The sequence below is a fragment of the Dipteris shenzhenensis genome, chromosome 8 (genome assembly GCF_047967505.1).
Source record: "Dipteris shenzhenensis isolate YYH24624 ecotype China chromosome 8, Dip_SZ_1.0, whole genome shotgun sequence".
In the NCBI taxonomy this organism is placed as follows: domain Eukaryota; kingdom Viridiplantae; phylum Streptophyta; class Polypodiopsida; order Gleicheniales; family Dipteridaceae; genus Dipteris; species Dipteris shenzhenensis.
The window spans coordinates 17171333-17198738 of NC_141603.1; the positions used below are offsets into that span (position 1 = coordinate 17171333).

The 27406-nt window shown below is 39.7% G+C and overlaps 1 protein-coding gene across 1 annotated transcript; it reads left to right on the forward strand.

Annotated features, from left to right (window-relative positions):
• Positions 1-18429: 18429 nt before the first annotated feature.
• LOC147899198 (uncharacterized) lies at positions 18430-20503 on the forward strand. Its single transcript, XM_087378662.1, has 2 exons — positions 18430-19415; positions 19955-20503. The coding sequence occupies exons 1-2, from the start codon at positions 18506-18508 to the stop codon at positions 20302-20304; spliced, it is 1260 nt and encodes a 419-aa protein (XP_087234788.1). The 5' UTR covers positions 18430-18505; the 3' UTR covers positions 20305-20503.
• The last annotated feature ends 6903 nt before the right edge of the window (positions 20504-27406 follow it).

The following is a 27406-nucleotide window of genomic DNA, read 5'->3' on the forward strand; positions in this document are numbered from 1 at the left end:
TGATTATCACCTATGTTTGGTTGCTGTTATCCTGCTTATCGAAGCTGTGTGAGTATCAAGGTTCTATACAATCCATTTATGTTTGATGATGAAGCTTACATATATGTGCCTTAGCTTGTCATTCACACATTTGTCTGCTGTACTGTTGGTTGGAGATAGTGAGCGTGAAAGAACAAGTTGCTAGCAGCTAATGTACTTCATTCTTATGGTGCGCTTGTTCTTTGATAATGTGCTACACTGTCTCTACAACACTTTTCTATGGACTGCACCACAGCTTTAGCTACGTTAGTCCTGAGATGTGAATTAGATACTTTGTTGAGTAGTGCTTGTCTTCACTCTTCAGAATTGGACTTCCAACAGTCAATAGATAAGAACATGGAGGAGAGCATGGGGCTCGTTAGTGCCAATGTCATGCTATTGGTTCAGGTAGTTTTGCCTAGATTACCATGGTAGTGAGATGCCTCCCCTCTTGTATGATTCAGGTGATGGCCTTCATTTACAGAATCCATAACTTGACAAGGGGTCTCTTGTATATATGACGACAGACTGAGAGTGAGGATCCATTGTTTTAGACTACATCACCTTGGGATCCACCCTTGCCTACAACCTTTCCTGAGTAGGGTGCCTCCACTCATTATGGTAAGTCACTGACTAAAGCAGACGAGCGAGAGACAGTGGACCCCTTAGCGTGATGAGTTGGACCATCATGTGGTAACCTTTAAAGGGAAGGTCAAAAGAAGAGCTATGCTCCGTGCATAGACACCCACATCTTAGTCTAGATTTATGTAGATAGAGCCACTAACCAGATTTATAAAGGGTGTGGCTGTAAGGGCACACTTGTACCAAGCATTATTCTATATCAATATGCATTGGTTTGTGTTTATACATTCGGGTTTAGATGACATTGGTGGGTCTCTCAAAGTAGCTAGTCCTTGTCAAGTTGACGGCTTACGAATTTTGACCTTTGTGGTGCCTGTGTATATCTTGTTGTGTTTGTACATTTTCAGTTTGGGAGTATGTCACATGTTCGTGCAAATGTGCGTGGCTGATATGTAAGTGCAAATGTAATGTAAATGTGTATGTATGTGTACAAACACATACGTACTTACATGGACATGTATGTGTGTACACGTACTTAGATTTATAATACATTTGAACTTGCATATTATACACATTCATAAATAAATACTCCCAAACTCAAAATGTGCGTGTACGTGTACGTGTACGTGTGCGTGTGTGTGTGTGTGTGTGAGAGAGAGAGAGAGAGAGAGAGAGATGGGTACATATGTACATGTGTGTGTGTCATATCACAACAAAATGCGTTTCTTTGGGAAAGAAACGTTTCTATCCCAAAGAAACATGGCCAAGGGTAGTATTACTGGAAATTCTACATGTTCAGTATCATTTGAACATGCCATATATATGTGGGACATATTTTAGACATTTTTGGCACTAGAGAGTACAACCAGGGGTTTCAAAACTTGTCCATTTTATTTGAAACATTTCACGTTTCGAAACGTTTCTTGTGTTATGGTGGGTGAGTGGGTGGGTGAGAGAGAGAGAGAGAGAGAGAGAGAGAGATGGGTACATATGTACGCATGTATGTACCCACACATGCATGCATAAGTGCATCCATGAAGCACATGTTCACTCTTGGAGTTTGTACTTGTGGGTGCACACATAAATGCACGTTTATCATCTACCATTTGGTATAGACATCAATCATTTTGAAGTGTTTTTCATTTACCATGAAAAGAGGAGTTGTGAATCAATAAAATATCAGAATCTCTTTTTGCTATGCATTTTTAATTTTTTCCCTTGATATGATTTGGAGTGCATTTTATTTATCTTGTTTTCTATGATTGTAGGCCAAAAACAGGAAGAAAATGAAAGAGCAAGTGAGACAACTTAGAATGCATATTGCTTCTTACGAATATAAATGGGAGGGTGCTTTATATTTGAAAGAGCTGAAGATATGAAATGCCAATAATATTTGAATATTAGAAGAGGAAGATGCAAATTTTAACAACATTAAGCCTAAGAAAATGGTCTATCAAAGCCTCTCAATGGTACCAAAACTAGAATGTGAGAACTAAGAAGAAAAACATGTGTACGTGATGAAACAATTGCCAATAATGAGGGCATAGCTATGCACACAATTCTATATGTGAATGTGCTAAGTTAATGGTATGTGGGCCTTGAGATGTCAATGGCTTGAAGTTCTATTTAACATTCATATGCGAAATGGAGGACAGTTCCCAAAGGGAAACAAGGAGCATTACAATGTGTTTGAATTTAAAGATGTCAATGTAGTTTCTAATCTAACTAATACATGAGAAAGTCCTTTAGAAACTTGAGTGAATCATACTTACAGTTTCCGTTATAATTTTTAATCGCATTCAAGCATCAATCAAAAATATATTAGAAAAAGTTATGTACCTTTGTGAACTTTCGAAGAACTAGTAAATAAGTTCCTACGAGTCTACTTAGATGCCCATTGTGCGCATTTTTGAAAAGCTATTTCAATCACTTGCAAGTGTTTAAGGCGTTGAACATATGGGATTGCTAAGGTGAACTTATGTTTAGCACATGGTAAAGTCTTAGGGTGCAATATTGTCAAGGTTACGCCCATATGGAAAGTTGACGAGAACAGCAAAAGTTATGTGATAGGCATGCCACTACATAAGCTGTTTGAATTTAAAATATGGATCTATTGAGATATATCAAGCTCCATGTACATTCAAATTTAGGTTGAGCAATACACTCTCAGAGCCCACAAAGCACCTTCACCATGACATGATAATAAGTTCAAAGGGCTCTTTTGAGCGACACGAAGATATTTCATTGAAATACTAAAAATGTCAAAAAGTTGAAGAAGCCTCAGAAAACCACAAAAACCTTGAAACAGTGGACCTTGGACTTTACATAGAACTAGACATAGATCGGGACAATGGATATTCGAAAACTATGCTGATGCACCACCCCATAGATTCAAGGCGATGAAGCTATGAGGTTTGCAAAAACGTCTTGTTGGTGAAGAGAAAAATCTGACATGACAAATTTCAATTATTAAGGCAGCATTAGACTAGTGGTCAAGCTTGCATCCTAAAACGAAATGCACCCTAGCCCCAATTTGTACGATGATTTTAAGTAAAAAGTTTAAAGCACCATAACAACCGCTGCTTGTAGTTGGGCAACATGGACAACAGTATCTCTTCAAATGCAAAATTTTGTACTGCACAAAAGGTATTTACAAAGAAGCATATGGACTTGTGGGATTTTGATTCATGAGTATCTAACAAGCATGCCAGAAAAGGAGACCTTACACAATTTGAGCAGAGCCATGTTAGCTGTAAGAGGTGTTATGAAGCTGAAGGCAAAGGCAGTTACTTGAAGAGGAAGGTATTTAAGCTCAAATATTCTTGTTAAATTCACTTGGTCCTAGGGTTAATGGAGATCTTAAAGCCCAACAAGATTTTTGAAGGGGTATTGCAAGGAGCAATCACCATGAAAAGTATATGGTGTCCTTGAAAAAGAAGAAAAGAAAGATGAACATAATAAAATCGCTAGCAAAGGAGATATCTCATTGAGATAGAGAGAGCTTCAACAAGGATTTATAAAAGAGAGAACCAATGCAAGTGGCACTTCCATGCACATAAACAATGAACCAATTTGTAAAACATACGAATAGATGGGCCACACGGTCATAAGATTGTCGGAAGCAATCTAAACAAAGTATTGAGGCTTTGGTGGATTAAATATTATCTGGTTGGAAAAATATAACTAATTCAAGAACTTGTGAATTGAAAGTATCTCAAAAGTCCTAGGAGTTGGCCAAGCCCAAAGAAATGTTCTTTGAGAATTTTAGTAGAATTACACAGAAACTTACATATCACTAAGGAACCTTGTACTCGAGTCCATTTACTAGGAGGAATAAAGGATGCAGAACGATAAAGCATCCTTGAATAGTCCAAGCTAGTCAAATTTATCAATTGCATACTTATACAAACACGAGTTTGCATGACACTATATTGCACTACAAGGACTCCTTGCCTCTAAACCTCTTATTCTCTGTCGCGTTATGAATTAAGAACCATCACCACTGGGCGAACTCAAACTACACGAGAGGCATAAAGGAAGAACTCAACCAACATGTGCATGAAAGGTCCATCAATTGGTGGATCAAAGTGATTGGCCGATTCATATATTCATTGTACTAAGAAAATTAAAGAAACTATGGGCATGAATGGATTACGAAAATCATGCACAAATTGTGCCACCTCCCTTCCCCATGCCATTATTAGCAACATTTTGAACCAAGTAGCTAGTCACACACTTCTACTCTACAATGAAACATCAATTGTAGAAGCTTCATCATAGAATGGGAGGCATATGCTTGCCAAGTTATGCCATTTGAACTAAGGAATGCGGGGTCAAATAATGATTGTGTATAGCCAATCACAAAACTATTTTTGGAATGTGTCATGCAACCACTCAATTTTAAGGATCACAAAATCAGTGGTCAGGTCATGGTGATTTGCAATAGATGATGTACTTGCTAGGTTTACAAGGTAGCATCAAATTTCTCCAATAGTACTACATTGATAGGATACAAATTTCAACTTGCACTTATAGAATCCAAGATTGCACTGCCAAGCATCATCATTGTGCTTGTGCCACATCGGGCCTGTGAGATGTTGTTACCAATAGTATGCTTGTTCTCAGCAAAGGACACGTTGCATCTTGCAAATGGTATTATGTTGCTACCACAAGACACACGGAAGGTCCACTATGTTACTACCACTACTATGTTGATTCTTAGTGGAGCACACATGGCACTAGCACTATTGGGCATCTATAGTTTGTCTCAAACTACTACCATCATGTTGGCACCACATTGGTTAGGACACATAACATTGTGCACATTGGTCCTTCCTCAATGACATGTGGGACTGTGCACATTGCAATTTGTTGCTACCACTGCTATACTAGTTTCTCATTGAGGGCATGCGACATTGTGTTACTCGTTCAAACGTTTAGTGGTCCTTCATGAATGACATGTGTGATTGTGCGCCCCTCTCTTCTCCTTCTCCTCTCACCTCTCCCTCCCTTTCTTCACCATCCTTTCCTACTCCTCTCCCACATCTCCCCACTCCCATTGCTCTATCGTGGCAGTGCAAGAGGTCGTGGTCGGTAAAAAAATGAAAAAGGGGGCTGCCGTGGCAGTGCGATCCCTTCCCCTCCTCCCAGACACCCACCCCTTCCCCCTCCTCCTATCTTTTTAAATTTATTAAATAGACTCTATTACTACATCTTTAGTCGGCCGGATCAAGTCTACCCAAACAATGTTTGATATGTGTGAGGCTGCTGTCAGGGATCGTGATACTTCTTTCCACATCATATCCATGCTTCTTTTTAAGATTTTGAGTCCTTGATTTCCAACAATGGATGATGCTACTCACCTCCATTTCAACCAAGACCTGTTTACTTGGAGCCCATTCTTGTTTCTTTTCCAAATAACCCTCATAAAGTTGTTTCATTGTATACCTCTTTGGGAGGTTTTTTGATGGTTTGTGTGCATACCATAATGCTGTGAATTCATGATAGGGATTCCCATTTCATCCCTTTCTATCCAAGCAACCTTTGTGACCCCAATTGGTCCCCCCCTTGGTCATCCAACTCTGATTCTTGATCTGCTGCACAAACGGCAACAAAAAGTCCATCTTGGATTTCATCAAATAGTACAAAATCTAGCAACGGCTTATCACTCTTCCTACCATAAAATTTATGAGGCAAAAGGCATTTCTCAGCTTCTTCCATATCTTCAACTATAGTGGACTCTCTAGCAAATGCATAATCTTCTCTTGACTAAATTTTTTGTGGCCAAAATAGATATGAGTATTCTATGCTCGGTAAATTTTATTGCTCTTTTAGATATTTGAGAAGAGATTCATTTGTCGTGATTATCTCCATATTTTTCACAGACTACTATGGGTATTTTTCATCATACTGTCAATGTGAGAAATGAATGCTTGCAAGCCTTTAATTTCATCCATGTCAAGTGCTTTGTTTTTTGTGAGAACTAATGTAGTCTTATTCAAGGGGATTATTTGTTTTAGTAACGTGTATGGTGTACTCCATAAATGATCTGTGTCCCCACTGAGTATACTTCCACTGCATCACTAGAGTGTTGTCATGCATGCTAAATTGGAAGTAGTGTGGATTTGTGTGTCCACATAGTGCATCATCTCCTCGTTTCAAATGTGGCTCTATGAATTCTCTCCACTCTACCATCCTCTCCAAGATAGCCACTTCTGACTCTTCCTTTAAAGAACCTCTAATTTTTTTTCCAATGTGACGTTTCATGTCATCCATTGTCAAAACATCCCTAGACTTCAACTCTCCAGAGATAACACTTAATATGTGATCTAGGTCTTTGTGTGTATGGATGACAAGAAGAAAACCAACTTACACTCGTTCAAATATTTTCAGGCTCAAAGCACACTGAATAAGACATGAGAGGGAGATAGCAAATCTATATCTCTTGCAATGTGTGTTCTCAACAATACATGATAGGCCTCTTATAGAGAGTGCCCTTTGAATAGTCAACATCTGTGGGATCCTCTGATCCACAGCTCTCCTTGTGGATATCCTTGATCCACATCTCCACATCATGTAGTCCACATCCTAGGGTGGGTACTTTAATACATTCCTTAGCACATACCTTTGCCTCTAATTCATGTGCTCATGGCACCGTATCTCAAAACCTCCCCTTGGTGCCATGATCCTTTGGCTACTGCAAGGTGGTCAGATGTGAGTCTACAATCCATCACCTCCCCTTAGTGCATACATTGCTACATAAGGTGGTCAAGTGTGGCTTTGACATGTCAATACCTCCCCTAGGTGCTTACATGGCTACTTTCAGGTGGTCAGGTTTGAATTACAAAACATATGGGCTTAAGGTGGCAAGGTTGTTGCTTCTCAATGCTTGATGTCGATGGCGTTCTCTTCTTTGCTTGATGTAACATGATGCATGATGCTTTGTTCTTCCATGTGCCTTAATGCTTTATGTGTGGATGCCATGTTTTGTGCTATGGTCATTTCATGCACTTGTGCTTTTGGCATGCTTTTTGCATTCATGCGTTGCTTTTCCATTTGTTGCAAAGGTCTAACCATGAGCTTTGTTTTGCTTCAATGGTAGTGTCTAATTGTATACAATGATTCTGACTTGACAGGCATGTAGAGCTAAAAAAGGCGGTCACTTTTCCTTTTTTAGAGCGTGTGCAAATTCCTCTTGGATTGCAAGTTACGGCTTGTCGAAGTTTTGATTAAAAAAGGAGCCTTTGATGATGTGGCATATGGATTCACATGTTGCTTGAAAACTGTGCTTGGCAAGGGGTTACTGTGCTAAGGTGGCCCTATGCCACGTGGCAATCTTTTAACTCAACTGAGTTAACCCAAGGCTAGATAAACTCAACCATGGTCCAACTAAACTGAACCTAACTATATACTTAACTAAGCTATACTTAACCACACCCACACCCAACCTTATCTGCCATGTGTCCTGTCAAGGGACTACCATATGGCCTAAGGTTCAACCTTAGAAAACAAAAAGAAAAAGACTTTGCAAGCTGCAGAGGCGTGACAATGACGGCACTTATCAAATGTAATAGGCATACTCCGCCTCAATTTTCGAACCAGATGCATCCTATAAGAGCAAGAGACGACAAACTTCTTGAACAAATGTGATGGAGTTGTGCATTGTAGAAGGTAGTTCGTAGGATTTTCTTTCGGTTGCAACTTGTCACTCAGAGAACAGGCTCATTGGAGACAAGCTTTGGAGGCAAGGCGCTGGCTATGGAGCTAGCTCGTGAGCCGCAGGAAGCATATGGAGGCCGGAGTTGTGGTCACTAGAGCAAGAGGTCGCAGGCAACATAGCTTGGCACCTTATGTGTGGGAGTCCACCATTCATATGTAGAGGGTGGAGCTCGTAGCAGCCCTGGCTTCTCCTGTTGTGACAATCGTGGATGACATCTGGAGCTGCTGGCAGTCTCCTACTTTGAAGAGGCGTTGGGATAGTGGGTGTCACTCATTAGAGATGCTTTCGGGAAGGCCAATCGGTGTAGCAGGGAGTCCTAGAATTAGATGGCGGGGGAGCTTAGAGGTCGTTGCTTCTTGCCCTTAGAGGCTCGTAGAGGCCGCCTTGCCTTGAGGATCATAGAAGGCCGTTGAAGGTTCGGGGCTGCTGGATGCGCTTGGATCTAGGACACTAGAGGTTGACCGAGAGATAATCTCTGGGCTGTAGAGGCTAGGAGCTATGGAGATAGAAGTCGGGCGTGGCATTGTCGTTGTTGAAGAGACTAAGTTCCTAATGGGGAGCTAGTAACTGCAAGCAAAGCGGTGCGGGATGGCCCCTGTTTTGCTTCTTGAAAAACCTCCAATCAGCTTTGTCTGCCCATTTAGCCTTCCCCTTTGCGATGGAAGTACGCAAGGTTGGCCTACGATGCTTCAAGACCAAACCCATGCGCCCTCGCATGTATTTTCATTGAACTCCCAATTTGGGGGGTTAGGGTATTTTCTTTTCAATTCATCGATGACTTCCTGCTTCTTTTGGTCATCTTGGTGCCACCAATCAGTAGCTATGCCGCTCCTGAAGTGGTGGCTCATCAACTGCCTCATGGTGGCCATCACTGCTACATCCTTTTTATCTTCTATTATCTCTCCAGCAGCCGTGATTTGATAGGACAGGTCCTCTACCGAGTAAGGAGGACTCATGGTAGTGGCAGAGTTAGAGCGAGTGGTGTTTGTACGAACGCTTCTGGAGTGAGGAGTAGTAGTGGGAGTAGGAGAGGGCAACGAACCTGACTGGTACTAGGTCTTGGGACCAAGTGGAGTCCTGTAGGGATGTGAGTGTGCTAATTCATCTACATCTCTTGAGTCAGCACAACATAAGCGACCCCTCCTACTCTTCCTTCCCTTACGATGGGCACGCCCAGGTGATGACCCCTCAGTCGAAGGGGCTAGAGGGGGCGGCTAGACAGTAGGTCTAGACGTCAGTGTAGGAGAGAGATTTGCTGAGGTCCTCTGGGATAGCAGAGAGAAGAATCTCGCTGCCTCTACATCGGTCATCTATGTGACAAACTCGTCAGGACTCCCGACAAAGCCATGGGCTGCTAGCAAAGGAGTTCCCCGAGGGGTAGTCACAATGCTACGTTTGAGAGGAGTCAGTAGTCATAGGTGTTGCCTAACTGGAATCAAAGTCCTCTAGAGAATAGAGATCATGATGTCTCCTCCTATGAGGGTTTCCATACTCGTCGGATGTGCGATGTGATCCCATGTCTAATTTGGGGGGATTGGACAAACGTAGACACAAACACAAAAATAAAAACAAAAAACAAGAGCGGGTAAGAAGCGGAAAGCATATGAGGAAAAGCATATGCATAAGAGAAGGAGAAGCATAAGAGAAGCAAAAGAGAAGGAGAAGCATAAGAGAAGGAGAGGGGAACAGAAGAGAAAGAAAAGGGAAAAAGAGATTGAAAGAGGGGAAAAGAACCAAATATGCATTAGAGAAAAAAGAGAGAGCATATGCATAAGAGAAAAAGAGAGAAAGCATATGCTTATGCTTATGCATAAGCATATGAGCATATGCTCATGCATAAGCATAAGCATAGGCATAGGCACATGCTTATGAAAAGAAGAGAAATAGAGAGGGAAAAAGAAGAGAAGGAAAGGAGAAGGAGAAGGAGACATATGCTCATGCATAAGCATAAGCATAAGCATAAGAGAAGAAAAAACATATGCATAAGAGAAAAAGAGAGAAACAATATGTTTGAAAGAGGGGAAAAAGAAGAGGGGAAAAGAGCATAAGCATAAGAGAAGGAAGAGGGGAAAAGAGATTGAAAGAGGGGAAAAAGAGATTGAAAGAGGGGAAAAAGAAGAGAAGGAAGAGGGGGAAAAGAAGAGAGGAAAAGAGCATAAGCATAAGAGAATGAAGAGGGGAAAAGAGCATAAACATAAGAGAAAAAGAAAGAAAGCATATGCTTATGCTTATGCATGAGCATATGAGCATAAGAGAAAGAGAGAGAAAGCATAAGCTTGTGCTTATGCATGAGCATATGAGCGTATGCTCATGCATAAGCATGAGCATAGGCAAATACATATGCTTATGAAAAGAGGAGAAAAAGAGAGGAAAAAAGAGAGTGAAAAATAAGAGAAGGAAGAGGGGGAAAAGAGATTGAAAGAAGGGAAAAAGAAGAGGGGAAAAGAGCATAAGCATAAGAGAAGGAAAAACATATGCATAAGAGAAAAAGAGAAAAATATTATGCTTATGCTTATGCATGAGCATATGAGGGAAAGAGGGGGGCGAAGAGAGAGGAAAAGAGGGAAAGAGGGAAAGAAGAGGGAATAAGAGAAGAGAGGGGAAGAGAGGGTTCCTATGCCCATCACTGCAGCTAGCGCGTAAGGCGCCAGGCCAATGCAAATAACAAAAATAACAAAAGGAAAAAAAATGAAGCACTTTCTTACCTGGAAAAGTCCCACTTGGTGTTTCATGGATTGGCCCTATAAAAGAGAGTAAACATACCATTTTTCAGATAACTAGTTAGAGGAAGGAGGAGTTTAAAGAAGCAACTTCTCAAAGGGATTGGATTGAGGAGACAAGCATAAGCCTACAAACAAGGAGAAAGCATAAGCCTACAAACAAGGAGAAAGAGGAGGAAGAGAAATACCAAGAAGAGAAGAGGTGAGTCTTCTTTCTTTCACCAAATCTCGTTTTTTGTCCTTAACCTCTGAAAATCAAGCATGAAAATTAGCACATACCTTAGCAATACAAGGAAAAACATGCTTCAACACTCGCAAAACAAAATCTCACAAAAAATGAACCTACATTGCTTAAAGAGACTCACCTTCTTGAAAAACTTCATTTCACACAAGTAGAGAGGAAGAAGGGTGGAGAGGGAGCACAAGTGTTGGGAGAGGAGCTGGGTAGGGGTGAGGAGTGGAGAATAGAGAGGAGGAAAGCGAGGTCATCGAATATAAGGTGGGAGGAGAGATTTTTGCTTTTCTCGCAATAGAGATGTGAAAGACTGCGTCACGTGGGGTTTCAGGTTTAAGCCCCCAGGGTCGCTATATAGCGACACTGGTCAGTCGCTATATAGCGACATTTATATCCAAAAAGTGTCACTATATAGCAATGGAATAGGGCAAAGCATCGCTATATAGCGGCAGTTCATGGCACTTATTGTTAGAAGAGAGAAAAGGAGCTCATGGGTGGCTATTTTTTGGATCTTAATAAATTTCCTTGCAGCTCATGTTGTGATTTTGGAAGTGTGCAGATGGAAGGGATGAGTGGAAGCTCGTCAGATGATGCGCCAATGCCCGGGAGCGCAGAGTGGCTTACGGAGAGGTTGTATTATCATTGCACTCATTGCCAGCGAGAAGTACGACATCAACGTCGTATTGTCATGTGCCACTTACGGATGTATGGGGAGGAGCCCGAACTAGTACCCACCATTGGTGTTGCACGTGGTGATGGATCATTGGTAAGTCAATGCTATTTGAGTTTGTGATTAATATTGGATACCATTATGACACGAAACCTTGAGACAAGATCTTATATTTACACGAAACCTTGAGACAAGATCTTATATTTACACGAAATCTTGAGACAGGATGAGGAGGGTGGCGAGGGTACGCATATACCTTCACACTTTGAGCAAGACTATAGTCTCCCGAATGTGCTAGACGATGACGAGGATATGGTGGACATGATGGATTCTATTTTCAGGGGAACTACATCACATGTACACATGATGTCAGAGTTTGAGCTCAATATGCGAGAGTTGCAATCAACACAGTTGTACAAGGGTGCTAGGATGTCTAAACTACAGGCTTGTCTCTCAATCTTGAATCTGCAAGCAAAGTATGGGTGGTCGGATACAAGTGTCTTAACCTTAATGAGATTAGCTCCCGCATTAATTTGACTCATTATTTGGATATTGTTTGTTTTGAGAATCATCATGTATGTTTGAGAATCATCATTATTCGAAGCCTATGTATGTTTGGATTGTGACTCTCTTTTATCATTCTCTCTTTTATCCTCTCTTTTCGCCTCTTTTCTCCTCTTTTTTTTCTCTCTTATCTCTCGGGGGGGTCACTCATCATATGTAACTCTATCACGTGAGTTCAACAAAAGGATATTTTTTATTTCTAAAATTTACAGAAATAAATATACATAAGGGCTTATTTTAAATAGTTTTGGAAAAAAATTACAGATTTATATAGAAAAGGGGTACATTTTATTAATGAAAAATTTTACAGATAAGGGATTTTAAATATAGGCCTTGAACGCACGTGATATAGAGGGTTTGTACATAGTGACCCCCCCGAGTCTTATCTCCTCTCTTTTTCTCTCTTTTTTCTCCTCTCTTTTTCTCTATTTTCCTCTCTTTTCTCCTCTCTTTCCTTCTCTTTTTTTCTCTTTTATTACCACTTTTTCTCTTATCTCCTCTCTTTTTTTGTCTTTTTTCTCCTCTCTTTTCTCCTTTTTCTCCTCTCTTTTTCTCTCTTTTTTCTCCTCTCTTTTCCTCTCTTTTCTTCTCTTTCCTTGTCTCATACCAATGATATTTTGGTCAGGGGTATCTTGATGTAAACCATGCAGGACTACCCAGGATATGGAGAGTGTGCATGTACGTGGTTGTGTCTTACCATGTATAATATAGGATTATGCTTTTATGACTCTCTTTCACACACATGCCTTATAGTAACACATTCATGCACACGTGCAGGACTTGTTATAAGTGGGTACCATACTTGTCCTATTTGTGGATCGGGTTTGAAATCGCTTGCACGATACTCCAAACATATGAGGAAAAATATTTATGAAGGTCATGCTCGATACCTTTCGTTGGACCATCTCGCACGTGGAGGTCAGCTTGATCCACCACCACCATATTTGAAGGCAAGTGACTGGATTCAGGCTTGGAGGGCGAATGGAGAGGAACCTCCTCGTGGTATGAAGAGGCTATCGATCTTCACGAGCTTCCTTATTGGGGTCAGTTACAAATCAATCATCTCTTGGATCCCATGCATATCTTCAAGAATGTGGGGGCTACTATTTGGGCACACTTGGTTGGTCCCAAAGACTTGAGAGGAGTGCGAGAAGACTTCTGTGCTATGAATAGGATGTCTTGGAACCCTGCATACTGAGAATACCCTACTCTTTCTATGAAAGCCGTAGGAAAGAGCCAACATTTGGCACCACTGTCAGGGAGACTAGCGTCTAAAAAGTTATTCTCCCGAAAGCAAAATGGATCCTCTCCAAGAGAGAGGAGAGGCAGTGGTCAAGGCGGACATTGCCTCTTTTCAAACACCCACAGGGTACATGCATTGCTTGAAAGGAGCATTTTCAAAGGACAATAAGCTTAGTGGGCTCAAGTTCCATGATTGGCACAAGGTCTTATAGGTATTCTAAGTTGTAGGATTAGTGTACCGATAATCGTGATGCGTTAGTGTAATTATGATTATGTTATATTATTGACATGACTTCTTTGTTGCTTTGATAGTTCATCCTCCCAATTACAATAAAAGGGTGCTTATAAGAAGGTGTTAGAAATGGTATATTCAAGATCAGAGGTATTGTGAGGTATTCTTACTATCAAATTGCATTGATTGCATTTTCTTCAATTTAATCTGAATAATCTGTAGACCGATTATGAATATATCTTACATGGGCATGTGAAATAGGTGGATATCTCAAAAAGAGATCTCCATATCGAGCATCGAGAAGGCTAGGGTGGAATCCATCGAAGCCATATGCTTGCTTGAGAAGCACTTTCCCTTGAGCATTATGACAACTCAAGTGCACTTGCTTGTACACATAGTTGATGAGGTGGCCATTGCAGGTACCGTTCATAGTCGATGGATGTTTTTTCTTGAGTGGTCTATGAAAACTTGGAAGGGATTTGTAAGACAAAGAACAAGACCAAAAGCAAGCATGGCACAGGGATGGCTTGTGCAAGAGTCATTAGTATATATCACGGAGTTTCTTGTATCCACAAATCCCAATATGCCAAAAGCTTGGCATAACAAGGATGATGATCGCATCATTGGCGAGTTTCCCCAAGGAAAAGGGATTGAAAGAAAGATGAGCGAAGAGCAAATGGAGAAATTCAATAAGTTTTGTATCCTCAATAGCAAGGAGATGCAAAAGTGGATTGAGAGATATGAAGCGGCCAAAGCAAAAAGAATAAATGCAAGGACGAGATTCAGAGTAATGTATAGGCGATCGCAACCATATCCATGGGATCTCGCCCTTCTCCCCACTCACATCTCACTTGATTGGCTACAACTGGCTCTACGTAAAGCCAAATGCGATGGAGAGATAATAAATAAGCACGAGAGTTATCATCTGGATGTATGATGCATGTAAGTTTCTTACCATTTGATGTAATTAAGTAATTATTTGTGGCAATATACGCTATAAAATATATGCATCTTCATTGTTTTAATGATGCTTTTTTGCAGTACAAAAAGTACAGTGCATTATGGTCATATGGATGACATTTTCACGTGGAACGCATCGATTCAAAGAGAGTCACATATGATTGTGGAGTCATGGCTAACTTCACACAAGATAGCTGAGCAAGTGCTTTGGATACCAATCTTCTCTCCTCACAGTTGGATTATTGTGGAACCATACGCGAAATCTATGAAATTGATTTCAAATGATTTAGTATTTTCATTTTTGATATAAAATGGTTTAGAACTATTTACAACAGTCCCCATGCGACAGTGACAAAAGACAGTAGCAATTTCTTTGTAATAGATTCCACCAAACTTTGGACCGATGAAAGTGATACTTTTGTTCTTCCCGAGCATTGTGAGCAGGTGCATACTAATGATTTAATAAATCGAAGCTTTCGTTTTTAAAGATCCATTGATACATGTACTTAAACATAATTTCATATATATAATTGATGGCATTTGGCACCCATCTTCAATATAGGTGGTTTTTCATCCGGATCGTTCTGATCCAAGATGGTGGTATGTGATCCAAGTTGCACCACGAAGTAAGCAAATTTTTGAAGACAGAGATGTGGATATGGAGATGCCACTACCAATGTTGGATCCAATTGATCCAGATGGATCTAGCGAAGAAGATGAAGATCACAATATGAGCTAAGAGGAAGATGCACATAATGACATCGTACGGGAAGAAGATGGAGATCACGATATTAAGGAAGAAGATGACGATCATCAAGAATCACCACACGCTATTGAAGAAGATGATCAAGTACTCTTAGGTGAACGTACGATGCTAGAGTACAATGATGATATAGGAGATCGACTCGGTATAGATTTAGAGATAGACTTGTTTGGCACGTTAGACTTGGCTCACGATGAAGCCGTTGATGTAAATGCTCTTCATTGATTTCTTTCATCTCAAACTTGGACATGAATATATAAGCTTCAAAGGCTTGATGTACACGCTCTTGTACTTTTATTCTCTCAAAGAGTCAAACATGTATGAAAAGGAAAAAAAATTTATCATTGGGAAAAACTATCTTTTAAGGTCGGTATGGGAAAAAAACACTCTCTGTAAAATGTCGCTATAGGAAACTATCTCAGTGTTGCTATATAGCGACCATTCACAAGTCTAATAAGTGTCGCTATATAGCGACCATTTACAAGTCTAATAAGTGTTGCTATATAGCGACCATTCACAAGTCTAATAAGTGTCACTATATAGCGACCATTTACAAGTCTAATAAGTGTCGCTATATAGCAACACTCTTTAAACCTCGCTATATAGCGACGTTTGTCTAAAGTTGCTATATAGCGACACTTAACGAATTTTGCTTTGGTTATCAAACGATTAATGCCTCACGCACGCTAAATGTCAATGCTTAAGCATCGGAATAGGGCCCGTGTGTAGTAGTGTAGGAGAAACATGGGGGTCAAGATAGCATATCTTAAGGATGTTAGACACTCGAATCTCGCCTTTAGAAATTTCATGCTGTTGGATATTGAGAGAGAGGAAGAGAGAGATTGGGGACATTGCCTCCATCGCAGAGCATTAAAGAGATTTGGGAGCTTGAGAGAGAGGGGAAAAGAGAGAGAGAGAGAGAGAGAGAGAGAGAAAGAGACCTTGGCAAGCTATGTAATCTTGTGTACATGAGATATTTGCCTAAGCATGAATATGTGCATGCGTGAGGGAGAGAGAGAGAGAGTCTTGGAGTGCAAGGCACGATTCAAAACAACATTCAATTGCCCTTTCCCTCTACTCCCTCCACCTCTTCTCCTTTACACGACACATGGCACTTCCACCACATATGCAACACGTGGCAACCTTTGCCTCTCTCGCTCCTTAATCTATAGTAAGATAAGAAGGGGGCACATAATATTACTTTATAGGTTAGTGGTAGAGCTCACCCTGAGAAAAAGAAGGTTTTGAGTTCGAATCTTTTCTTGAACCTTTGGGGAAGCCACATAATCTATGCATAATAATAATTAAGCCATGGAAGAAAGCATAATTAAATTAAGTTATAGATAAACATTGGTTAATTAAAGCACACATAAATTAAGCCATAGATAAACATGGGTTAAATAAGCCTCCATGCACCAAAACTAATTAAGTAATGGGTTGGAATAGAGAGGTCATTGGAATGTAATGCTCACAACCCTTAAATTTGAAGGCTACAACACCATGCAAAGGGGGTTTTCCCCTTCCCTAGAAGGGCAAATAAAGAGATGAACCTTCAAAACAAGGACCCCTTTGGAAAGAAGATGAATGATATGTTTCATTCAATAGGCCTGCCCAAGAGGAGGAAGAAAGAGAGAGAAAGGAGGGAGTCGGAGGGAGGGGGCTGAGGAGAGAGAGAGAGAGAGAGAGAGTGTGTGTGTGTGTGTGAGAGAGAGAGGGGGGGGAGGGGGCGTTGATCTAAATGAAACAAAACTGGGATCTCTAGATTTCTACCACGTGGCGCTGATCCCATGGAAAAATGAGCTTCTTCAAAAGCCCGTCGGCTTCACGTAGGCTACCACATATGGTAGGCCAAAAATTACAAAGGAAATTCCACGTCACTCTTCAAAAGTAAGTTACAAGAAGGATAACTCTTAGGGTCTATGCACACGCACATAGTAGTGCACAGCGGGTTTCGGTTCACGCAATTTATTTCCAAAGAGCTTGAGAAGCTCATTAAATGCAGACTGCAAGTTGGTGAAGATGTAAAGAGCCTCTGACAAAGCCTTAGTTGGCATAGAATGATTGCCTCTTCAGTACCCCTATCAGGTGTGCAGGGTTCTGATTGCTAGTTGCAAATTTCTGAACCATTCTGTAGTAGCACCTAATTGGTTGGAAAAACAATTGCGCACTGGTGCTCAACCATTCTGCAGTAGCATCTAATTGGTTAGAAAAACAATTGCGCACTGGTGCTCAACCATTCTGCAATAGCACCTAATTGGTTGGAAAAACAATTGCGCACTAGTGCTCGTTTTGGCACCTTCAAAATTGAATCTCTCCTTTTGTGAACCAATGCGCCACCATTTTACCTCAAAATCTGTGTGAGTCATCACTGGCTGCGCATTTCCCTGCCTGTGTGCAATGGCTCTTAAAGTTCCCTTCAAAAATGAAATTCCAGCGACCCAATCATTCTTCCTCTTCGCCATCGCCATTAAATGGGTTGGAATAGGAGAGGTGAATAGGCAAGGTAGGTCAGAAATTCAATCAACTTGTACGTGTGAGCCTTTTGCTTATCTTTCTACGAGTCAATAAGTGTACTATGCACCAGCCCACTCAAGTCTAATCTCTACACTCGAGCAGCCTCGGCAGCGAAAGTTGGAACATCCATTTGGTTCACGCACGGGTCCCTCGTTGAACGCATAGACTGTGGCAGTGCGTCTCTTCATGTTTGTGATTGGCTGAATAGCCAAACGCCCTGTGCATCTCTCAGAATCCAGGCGCAACTATGCAATTCTGCAACCTGCGGCTCCCCAGATCGTTAACTTCTTATGCATGTAGTCCACCTTTTTATGGATGAGCAATTCCTAGATCGTTACCTTCTTCTGCACGTAGTCCACCTTCGTGCATCAGTGAGGCTGTTCAAGTCGGATGTCTTTTTCATCATCTGAATGTCGTGTCCTGCCTGTTCGATTAATTAATTTAGCAGAAACTCTTGCTAGCCAAGGAGGGATCTGCTTTGTTGAGCCCAGGGGATGGGGATTTCACGTTATTTCTCATACGTGGAGCCATCACCTTCTCAACTGGTCGTCCAAAATTGGCTGTTTACTTAGATCTCGTGGATCTTCTTGTGGAAGACAGGGTGGAGGGCATTCTTGTAGTTACAGCGAGCTTTTCGGAACTCAGGATTTCAGCAAAGACAAGGGATATGATTCTTTTTCAGATTTCTTGAAAGTCCTGAAAGCCGATGGGGTGGAAAACGTATGGTTTGACGCTCTGTGTATCAATCAGGAAGATGTAGTCGAGAAGAGTAGGGAAATACAGCATATGGGAGCCTACTATTCTCGCAGCTTAGGTTGTTACGTGTGGACTCACGGTGTAGGTCAAGGCTATGGTCTTTGGGGTGGGAAAGACGGGCTACCTTGTTTACCACGCTGGTTCTCGAGAGTTTGGACGTTCCAAGAGCTTTTGCTTCCAAACAATCTCATTTTTCTAGTAGAGCTGCAATATCAGGAAAGGCAACTGTTGATAAATGCAGGAACGTGCTTCAAGGCCGCCTCTTTGATGAACCACGAAATGACATATTGCTGCAGTGACCATGTCAGCCATGTCGTCGTTGCCAACAGATTTGGAGACGAGGACGCTTGCTTTCGAGGCGATTACAAGAACAGTCCTGGCTCGCTACCGTTTCTTCCAGTGGATGCAGATAGCCTAATAAAGGGAAAGTTCGTTTGTGCTAAGTGCGGTTCTAAAGTTGCTAGTTCTCGCCAAGTCAGCTGGAGTACAATGTGTCTAGTAGAGAGGGCAGCCTGTCTGGACTTGATGATGAGAGCCGGAAGCAGGCTGATTGGAAGGGAGGATGAGCGAACTCTCTTGCGTCTACACGTCCTGGTGAAGCAGGCTCACGGACCTTTGGATGATCTAGCTATTCTTCGCGTATATGGGCTCCTGAAGCAGCCTCAAATTTCTGAAAAGCCCCACGTCGGGCAAGTCTTCCAGCCACAGGCGGTGTTAGGCGAGATAGGAGAGCGGAATTGCTCACCGGGGCATGATGAGGACAGGGTGTTATCGATTCTGGGGCTGCTGGGCGTGGAGGAGATTGCTCCTGTAAGAGCAGGGAAATCTTTGGGGGAGCAGATTCTGGAGCTGGCGAAGGCGTTGGTGCAGACGGGGAACCAAGAGCTCCTGTTGAAGCTTTGCTCAGCTCCGTTCATGGCAGATTACGAGCCTACACCAGGCATGTCCATTATCATGTGTTTTATCTTGGCATTGCTTCCACGTGAACTAAAAATGTAAAAAGACTTTATCTCATCACGTTGCTCTACAGTGTGATAGGCATTGCATGAGATTCTCAGTGTTCACAGAAACCATTTCCCTTACATACAAAAACCTTCCAATTGAAAATTTAAGAGTTCTCATCGGAAATTTGCAGAAAATATGCCTCCAAATTTGTAGTTTAAACTTCAATTTCCATTCACTGACGTGAACACTCCATGGAACATTTGATTTATCCGCCCAACTTGGTCGTGCTTTTGTTTCTTTGCTTTCCAATGCTTGCATTAGTGACTCTATCAACACATGTAGGGGAATTTGTCACATCCTCCACTCTCTTATGTATTTGTTTCACATGTAGGAGACTTTGTCACGTCCTCCACTCTGTTATGTATTTGCGATTGCATTGGGATTTGACTGTTGAAAGAGACTTCTCATGATGCATTTATTATCTTTCTACAGTCATAAGCTTAACATACTTTTCTCTTCTGTTGTTAAAAACAGGGATGTCATGGGCACCTCCCTTCAAAGTGCCAGCGCCTTTAAAAAATCAATATTGTGAGTCTTTCCTTGAGGTCTGGACAAACCCCTCTTACCAACCTATCGCACACGTCCAACATGTCACTCAACTAGGACTCACCCTCTCTTGCCACATCTTCAAAGCCAAAATTTCCCCTTTTTCCTTTGCTCAGTCTATTTTATTAGCTCCACTTCCAACGCTCGGATTGAGTCTCAAAAACAACCCAGAAACCACATACCCCCTAATCTCTCAATTCATCTCCCCCTACCAGCTCGTCCTCACTCCACACATCTCTGCCTTAGATTTGATGGGCAGTCTCTCATTCCAAGCCTAAACCATAGAGTCCATCTACAAGTCATCAACCTTTTTAGTTCATATACGGATTCTACTTCTTGCAACTCTTGACAATGAAGTTAATGTGTCCATGGCTTGTGTTGGTGAATCTGTCAACAAACTACACAAAGTTGGGATCATTATCATAGCCCAAGACCCATTTGTTAACATATTTAAGATTGAAAGGGAGACATGTACCATTGGTGGATTCGGAGTGTATTTATCTACAAATCTTTTGATGGCTCAAAGATATTAAAGGACTGCTATTTTCAGTCATCCCTTTGGGTAAGCACTACAATAACTTGTTTTTGTTTGGTTGAGAATTTAGTCCAAATAAATTGCTAGGGCTTCAATGACCATAATTTGGGGGAATTTTCAAAGAATGTTAATCTTTTAGGAAATTTTGGAGGCTTCGTTGCATGTAAGAAAATGATGCTATAATATATATGAATTGCCACGAAACCTTCAACCCTTGAGGGGGGATAGCGGTGTCTTGAGAGAGAAAAACATTGGAAGGGATTCATTTCTTCTAGTTGCTTTAAGTAATTTTTATTCTTTCAATTTGGCAGTGTCTTGTCTTATTGTACCTTGGTTCTCATTAGGATGTTCTTGGTGTTTTAGGGCTTTCAAGGAAAGTTATGGAGGCCAAGCCGCACATGCATGGTGTTGAGTTACTATTTAACAAAAAATAAATGGCATCTCACACGCCCATCAACATCAGGTCAGTAACAATAAACACACATTTCGTTAATTATGACTTCTCATAAGCATTTATGTCTTTCAAAAAGAAATATGTATTTCGGATGCAAATAGATCAAGGTTCTACTTCTAATTAGGGGTTTAATAATTTTAAGTGGTCCCCTCCAATAGTATGTACAATTTTATTTTGCATGGGACTTGTTTGTGGTGCACTATGCACAAGTATTAGTAATATTCTATATTAGTCTCATGTTAAAATTATCTATAACCTAGACATGGGCTTGATATACAAGTTTGGTGGAGAATTGAGAAAAATCGTGAGAGGAGGGATGTGATTTATTAAGAGTTTGGATGTATCTTTGAGATTATAAGAGAGTTATAAGAGGGCCATGCAAGGATCAAAGGTAAGAAAGCGTATAGGTCAAAGATTGTTCCACAAGCTTTTGAATCTCTTGAAGATCGATATTCTCAAGCTTTATCATTCCAAACTTTCAAAAATCAAGTTCTAACATGATTTCCAAACTTTGATGGAGAATTACAATTATAAGCTTACAAAGGCGGACCCATGGCCCATATATAATACTAGTCACTTGAAACTTTTTTCTCTTTTACATCGATTGTAGGCAATTGAAACCATTATTATTCCACTATTACACATTTGTAGCTATTAGTGGAAGTAGTCACATCTAACATTGAACACTTGTCAGCACTTGGACCCATTGAAGCTTATCCCATTTCATCTATACCATCCCATGTTCGAGCCTCTGAAATCAATGCAATGCACCTGAACGGATCTACATTCCATTCTTACTAGTGATAGAAAATGAAGCATGAATAGTGAGGGGTCCACATGCAAAATCAAGGTACAATTATGGAGTTTTTCTCTAGAAACCTTCAAGTTTGCTACATGTACTTCCAAAAGTTTTAATATGGCTTGCTTACTTTACATTCTTATGTGTGGCCCTCCATTAGTTGAAAACTAGAGGGTGCTTGTAGTTTGGCAATAAGGGATTACAAATCATTAGAGATAAGGCGCTTCTGATTGCAAAATTCATTACCCTCTTGTCATGGTTCTCTCCACATCACTGTGTCCTTGTCTGCTAACAACTCTATAGCAGACACAATGGAAACTACATAGGTATAATCTTCTCTTTTTATAGACTTGCAATTTGGATGTGTGAGTTTAGGCAGCATGAAGATGATAATTTGAAAGATACTAGTTTTATATGTGCTTTTGCTATTGAGCAGATCTTTATTTCTTGGATGTATTTAGTTGCAATTATAATCATTGATGATCACTAGAGAAAGTTAATGGGTACTACAAGCACAAGATCCCTTTTATAAAATACATGGTAGCATGATGACAAGAATAAAGTCCCATGATTAAATATCTTAGTGTTATTAAATATCTTGTCCCATGATGACAAGAATTAGAAATCCTGCAACACATCGAGTTGGGAAACATGCAACACATCGAGTTGTGCACAATCTATTATTTCGGGACTATCCTTTAATGATATGCATTATGAGAATGTTCTTATGTAAACTCTACATTTCATTTGTGATTGTTGGGCATGGTTTTGGTACCTAAATATGGGTGCCTTATCACATCCAATATCTACAAGAACAAGAAAAGAAAAGTGTTAAAGGTTTTAAGAAGCCTTATTACAAAGAAAGTGAGTTCACTTCCTAGTATAGAAACTTGAAGAAAGATGATACAACAGCATGTGAAATGGGTCTTGACCATACCTAGACAACCAATGGGGCTATGAGAAAAGAGAAGACAAAAGAAGACAGAGTTGGAAAAGCAAATAACAAAGACATATATACATACATACATGTAGAGACATCAAGTAGAGTCGAGTCCATTATTATTTGAGTGTATGGCTTGTAGTTGTCTGTAGTTGCTAGACTTGATTGCCTTGATAACAAACTTCCCAACCTATACATACATGCATGCATGCATACATATAGGGAGATTGAGATGAGTTGATCATTATCTGAGTCTCTAGCCTACAATTGTTCGTAGTTTCCATATTGATCGCCTTGATAACAACCTTCCAAAGATGTATGATTGGTAGAGATGATCTACATCATCTTACATGTATACTCCTATTATATGTTTATAGATTTAGATTTAGAAATGTCGAGTATAGTCATTTATTGTACGAGCTCACAAATGTTTTTCATTCATCACCTCGATAATGACCTTCCTAATCAAATATGTGATTGGTAAATCAAGTTTAGATCATCTTGGTCTTGTGATACTATTACATGGTGAGTATAATCGGGTTGATATTCAAAGACCTATGCTTGTTTAATAGGCAAGTATATAATAATAGATATGTTTATGGTTGGATGTTATTGTGGGTTGATTGTAATTTTTTTTATTTTTGCTTTGTATGATTGTAATGGTTAGATGCCTCAATTGCTTACATCATAAATCATGATTATTATGTTTTTAGACCATCATGACACTATTCTTGAGCACCTTCAAGGAGTTTCTAGAGAAATGCTTTGGCCCAATGTACATGATGTAATAGATTATTTTAAATCTAGGATGTTTGGGGATGTGCTAGGTCAATTCAAAGCATTAAGGACCTACAAATCCATGGATTTACTACCAAATGGAGAGGAAAATCTCAAATTTGAGCAAATGAGTTGCAAAAGCTTGAGATCTTTCAATGAAAGGGCCAATAGGTAAATTAGCATCTAGCACATTGAGGTATCTTGAGAAAATATTGATGCTAGATTTATGGAAGGTAGGAAACAAATATGAATATGCACCCAACATGTGTAAGAGTGTGCTTACCATGTGCACTTTCCACAACATGCATTGATAGTCCATGAGTAGTTGGGCAAGGCAATCAAAGGAAAGGTGCTTTGAGTCTCAATTTTGGGTGGCCTAGGTTTAAAACCAATAGTTTCATATGGAAGAAAGAGAATTAAACACAAAATGTAAGGGCTCATTCTTCACTAAAGATAAAGTTATCCATGACAATGATACATAGAGGTGCGTGTCAAGTTATATTAGGGGAGTCATGTACTATCAATCCATTTTTTAATAGAGGAAGTATCCATGACACGTTCATGCATCTCCCTCTCGCGATGGAGAGGTATAGAAGGACAATCAAAAAATAATTCTAAGGGCAGAGCCTCATCTTACACAGCAATGGGCACAATTATTTTGTCTCCTATCTTTGTCTATTATTGCAATAATCGCCAACGCATGCAAGAAAGTACATATACATAGATATAGGCACATGTGACTACATGCTTGACTTGATAGTGATGACAAATCTATGTATGTAAGAATATTTTATTGTGGGAAGTCATTATAGTAGATAAAGAGTTACTAGAGCAATATTTGATGCACACTTTCAATCAAGGATTTCCATGATTTTCTCCAAATATTTATGTAAGAAAAGTTGCACACCCAAGGCCAGAAGCCAAGTCATCAACAAGTTTAGATTGCTATGCTGTGGGTTGGTTGTTTGGAGGAATGGCCAACTTCATTGTTGATTCCGGACCTTATAGTCAAAACGCTACCAAGCAAACTATTGCAATAAAACTCGTAAGTGACTGGAAAGTGCATACTACTATGGATGAGGTCAAGATAATGACTACAGCATGGCAAGGCCTAAATAATGACTAGAGCATGGCAAGGCCCAAATATTGGATATTTTGCATTTTATAGGTTTTTGGCTTTTCTATAATTCAAATATGGATAAGGTCAAGACAATGACCAGAGCATGGCAAGGCCCAAACAATGGTTTGATAGTTTTTTGGTTTTTCCAAAACTCTTTGCATAATGTTTGATGAGTTAAATTCACATTTTCTATCTGCAACTCCTCAACTACTTTACCCAATTGTTTATCAATGTACTATCTTGTCTTTTCATGGCCACTTGTATCAATGGAATGATGTAAAGCCTTGACTTTGAAAAAGACAACCATGATATTAATTAGAGGTCTCTTTGGCATGCTTTCCTTCTGTCACTCACAATGAGCTCACAATGGTGCAAGTTATCCTATCCATGCCACCATATACAAGTTAATGCATCTCTTCTTTCATCTTGTCATTATACTAATCCAACTTGTCATTTTGCATGGCATTGCAAGATGACATAGTAAATGTAGCACTCGCTCTATGGAAGCCATTTTCTTTTCCCAATGGGGGCTTTATACCATGTTAAAATGATAGCCGATGTAGCTTATAGTCTTGTATTTTGAAAGATTTTTCCAAGGATTGTTGATGGACTCATGCATGTGGATGAGACACATCGCTTCATTGTCCATTTTTTATAGATACATTCGTCTAGCTTGAGTCTATGTGGATGAATCCATGTGATTGTGTTTGAGGAGATTTTAAGAGACAAAGAACCCATATCAACAAATGTACCTAAAGCAATAGACGCCTCACTCCACTATGATATTTTGCACATGCTATAATTTCATTCACCATGCTCTCAAATTTGGGACATACTAAAATGAAATCGTTTTGACTTCACAAGCAGTTGTAGCTTGAATGAAGAGATTTTGGACTACTTTTTGATTAGCCTCCTCCTTTAGTGCTAGCCTTTGTCATGGCTGAGTCTACCCTTCACCTCCGAATTGCCGGCAGAAACTCAATACAAAGACTTTGTATAAATGGATGCTCAAGTATGTGTGGGTGTGTGGATTTGTATGTGTGTGAGTATATTTTTATACTATGGTCTACACCTACTGTTTGGTTGCCCATGACATCAATGGGGATGTCACAGTAGCTAGTCCCTGCAATGCATGAAGGAGTTTATGGTTTTCACCCTTATGAGTGACTATCATGAGATTGAAATTGCAGTATGTTGTATTTTTAGAGGATGACACTACTACAAAACTAGGTAGAAATGGGAGCCCAAAAGTGACATTTCTACATTATTAAATGGCACTTTCTTGCCACCATTTCCACATGTGCCATTTTTTGGAAATGGCAACCAAAAGTGCCATATATTTTTGCCATTTCTATGTCCATAATGGCAACTAGAAGTGCCATATATTTTTCTATTTTTACATATGAAATGGCAACTTAAAGTGCCATATAGTTTTGCCATTTCCACATACAAAATGGCAACCAAGAGTGCCATATATTTCTGCCATTTTTGTGTCTAAAATGGCAACTGAAAGTGCCATATATTTTGCCATTTTTACGTATTAAATGGCAACTAAAAGTGCCATATAGTTTTGCCATTTCCAATGCAAAATGGCAACCAAAGTTGCCATATATTTTTGCCATTTTATGTCTTAAATGGCAACCAAAAGTGCCATATATTTTACCATTTTTATGTATGAAGTGGCAACTAAAAGTGCCATATAGTATTGCCATTTCCACATGCAAAATGGCAACCAAAAGTGCCATGTTATTTTGCCATTTTGATGGCTGAAATGGCAACCAAAAGTGCCATATATTCTGCCATTTTTACGTATGAAATGGCAACTAAAAGTGCCATATAGTTTTGCCATTTCCATAATCGAAATGGCAACCAAAAGTACCATATATTTTTGCCATTTTTAATGCATGAAATGGCACTACAATTGAGACCAACTGTGAAAGAAATGACAAAAGGTGACATAAAAGTTATGTTTGAAATGGCAAAAGGTGACATAATTGTCACTTATTATATTCGAAATAGCAAAAGATAACTTAGAATTTGCAAGATTTCATGTTGAAAATGGAAATAAAGTGACATACAAAATGCCGGTTATTATGTTACAAATGGCAAATGGAATCACAATTGCCATTTCTTATTTTATAAATAGTAGCATTCAAAATGGGCAAAAAAATTGAACTTCTAGCTTTTAAAATGGGCCAAAAAGTTACATGGCATTGGAAGCTTTAATGACTAAAATTTGACATTTGATACTTAGTATCCATGAATGAAATTTATTGTCTAAGTGTGAAAGATTAATCAAAAATCTTTAAGTGCATTAGTACTCATTTTACACAATGTGAGAAAGTCATCTAAAATTCTAAGGATAGCTTTTACCTTTTATAACACATATTTTACTTGATAACAAATATTATTCGATAGTGGATTGAGAAATAAATATACAATTTTTACATAACAAAATAAAATATAAAATTATAAAGACATTACATGAGTTTTCCAGGCAACATTCAAACCTATGGCTTGATCCAATGTTTGAATCTTATCATTTGCTTTGAATATATAGGCATCCTTAATGATTTTATCATCAACTCGTACTGCTACATAACCAACTCCTATTGATATAGTATGAACTCTAAATGAAGGATCCAAACTAATTATTGTCCCTATTCCAACTATGTCTTTTGAGTCCTTGTGTAAGATCTTTACTCGTTCTCTTCTTTGAAAAGCATCAATCTACAAAGATACATTCAAGAGATCA

Excerpts from the sequence above, each read along its gene's own strand:
- LOC147899198 (XM_087378662.1), top strand. The coding sequence starts at position 18,506 with ATGGGAGCCTACTATTCTCGCAGCTTAGGTTGTTACGTGTGGACTCAC. Across the intron at positions 19,416-19,954 it reads AGATTACGAGCCTACACCAG|GGATGTCATGGGCACCTCCC; the intron begins GCATGTCCATTA and ends TGTTAAAAACAG.